The 2,548-nt window shown below is 36.4% G+C and overlaps 1 protein-coding gene across 1 annotated transcript; it reads left to right on the top strand.

The window, feature by feature from the left end:
• Nucleotides 1-338: 338 nt before the first annotated feature.
• On the top strand, nucleotides 339-1,268 carry LOC105235259 (olfactory receptor 5H2-like). The gene has a single exon (XM_011218321.2). It carries the CDS (start codon nucleotides 339-341, stop codon nucleotides 1,266-1,268), a length of 930 nt encoding a protein of 309 aa, XP_011216623.2.
• The last annotated feature ends 1,280 nt before the right edge of the window (nucleotides 1,269-2,548 follow it).

The following is a 2,548-nucleotide window of genomic DNA, read 5'->3' as shown; positions in this document are numbered from 1 at the left end:
TTTGCCATCTTTGCTTTTGATGCTGCATCAATGTCCTGCACACAAACTTTGTCTACCTCATACAATAGTTACCCCAAAGATTTGCTCATGTTCAGAATGTTTTTCTTGTATTCTTAATCAGTTTATTCTGCACATATTTTGAACTTAAGTAGTTGTATTTTTCCAATATAACAATTCCCCCAAATAGTTGCCATGTTACAGTAAATAAAATTAAAGTTCCTTCCTGCTAGTGTATGAATTTATTTCAGTTACCATCACCGAATTGTCTTCTATAAATGTTTAATGAATGTTCTTTTTACATTTACCACATTTAATTTCATAGGCCATCTATTAAGAATATGGAAACTAAAAATACAACAGAGCTGGAAGCCTTTGTTCTCTTGGGACTCACATATCAACCAGAGTGGCAAATTCCCTTGTTCCTGGTGTTCTTGGTTATGTATCTCATCACCATGGTGGGGAACCTTGGTCTGATTGCTCTCATCTGCAATGACCCTCACCTTCACATCCCCATGTACTTATTCCTTGGGAGTCTGGCATTTGTGGATGCTTGGTTATCATCCACAGTATCCCCCAAGATGTTGGTCAACTTCTTTGCCAAGAGCAAGATAATCTCTCTCTCTGAATGCATGATACAATTTTTTTCCTTTGCAATCTGTACGACCACAGAATGTTTTCTGTTGGCATCAATGGCATATGATCGGTATGTGGCCATATGTAAACCACTACTTTATCCAGTCATTATGTCCAAAACACTGTGCATCCGGCTGGTACATTTGTCATTTTTAGGTGGCTTTCTTCATGCCATAATTCATAATGCTTTTTTATTCAGATTAACCTTCTGCAATTCTATCATAGTACATCACTTTTACTGTGATATTATACCATTATTTAAGATTTCTTGCACTGACCCTTCTATTAATTTTCTGATGGTATTTATTTTTGCTGGGTCAATACAAGTATTTACCATTTTGACGGTTCTTGTCTCTTACACACTAGTTCTCTTTACAATCTTACAAAATAAGTCTCTACAAGGTATAAGGAAAGCCTTCTCCACCTGTGGAGCCCATCTCTTATCTGTCTCTCTGTACTATGGCCCCCTTCTCTTCATGTATGTGCGCCCTGTATCTGCACAGGCAGACGATCAAGATATGATGGACTCTCTATTTTACACTGTTATAATTCCTTTCTTAAATCCAATGATCTACAGCCTGAGAAATAAGAAAGTCATAGATTCACTGAGAAAAATGTTAAAGAGAAATGCTTAGATTTCATACTAGTATCTATTCCCCATTCACTAAAATGACAAAATTGTGCAGAATAATGTTGCTATGTTTTGAGTAGTAGTCAAAATTTTTTTTTGCAGTTATAATTGCCCTAGTCTTTCAATGACTAAGAGGGAGAACCTAATAATCGTAAAATAATTGTTATTATTAATCAAATCACACAAGAAATTTTATAATTTTAAAAAAGATTTTATTTATTTACTTGACAGAGAGAGACAGCAGAGAGGGAACACAAGCAGGGGGAGTGGGAGAGGGAGAAGCAGGTTTCCCACCAAGCAGGGAGTCTGATGTGGGGCTCAACCCCAGGACCCTGGGATCAGGACCTGAGCTGAAGGCAGACGTTTAGTGAGTGAGCCACCCAGGTGCCAACACACAAGGAATTTTAATCATGTCCATATCAAACTTAAATAATTAAAGCAGAAAACAAAAATGACAACAGTTTATAGGCTTGTCTGTTCTCTGGTGTGAGTTTATAAATGCATTAAGTACTAAAACAGCATAGTGCCTCTGAACAGAATTTGATTATGATGACTCTGATACTTATACAGCTGTATAGCCCGGACCCATATTATATTGAAGTGGATAGTGGAAGCAGATTTGTGTTTGAGTGAACAGAGCCAAATTCCAGATATTCTGTTAGCCATTTAAAGGTTTTTCTTTCTACTTTATTTGGGGCATGGTGAATTTTACCTCTTGTGGAAATTCAACTCTGATATCACAGAGAGAAATAAAAAGAAATGGGAGCAATGAGGGAAGAAAATGACAAAGCTTTTAAGAAAATGAAGAAAGGGTCAAGCTGTAAGAGATGCTCTTAGACTAGTGTGCTTCAAGAGAAAGGCAGAGGCAAGTTGCTTCTAACTATGATGACTTCTATAGGACTTTTTTAGGTGTGTTTGTATGTTGTTCAGCAATCTGGAAAACTTCACTGACAAAGAAAGCTAACGGATTCAACTGAGGACTTAAGTTGGGATAGACATAGACAAAAGTGACTGAATAGGAAGGAAATGGTCTCAGTAGTCCTAGAATTTAAAAAAAATNAGATTAAGAAATCAATAATACGTAGTTTATTGGAATGTGCTCTTGACAAGGAGGGCTTTTAAATGCATGTTACCAAAGTCTAGTAATGCTAAGATGATATAATGTCATAGTGGGTACTTCAGAGAGATATGAAAATCAACAAGAATTAGGATTCTTTGTGCCTCAAAGTCCATAAATGTTAGTTTTTATCCCATTCTATTTGCAAGTTATAATGAGTGATCCGT

This window comes from Ailuropoda melanoleuca, unplaced genomic scaffold, assembly GCF_002007445.2.
Source record: "Ailuropoda melanoleuca isolate Jingjing unplaced genomic scaffold, ASM200744v2 unplaced-scaffold1338, whole genome shotgun sequence".
NCBI classification, from domain to species: domain Eukaryota; kingdom Metazoa; phylum Chordata; class Mammalia; order Carnivora; family Ursidae; genus Ailuropoda; species Ailuropoda melanoleuca.
Note: the sequence above shows the minus strand (reverse complement) of the source record. Positions and strands in the feature narration are given on the sequence as shown.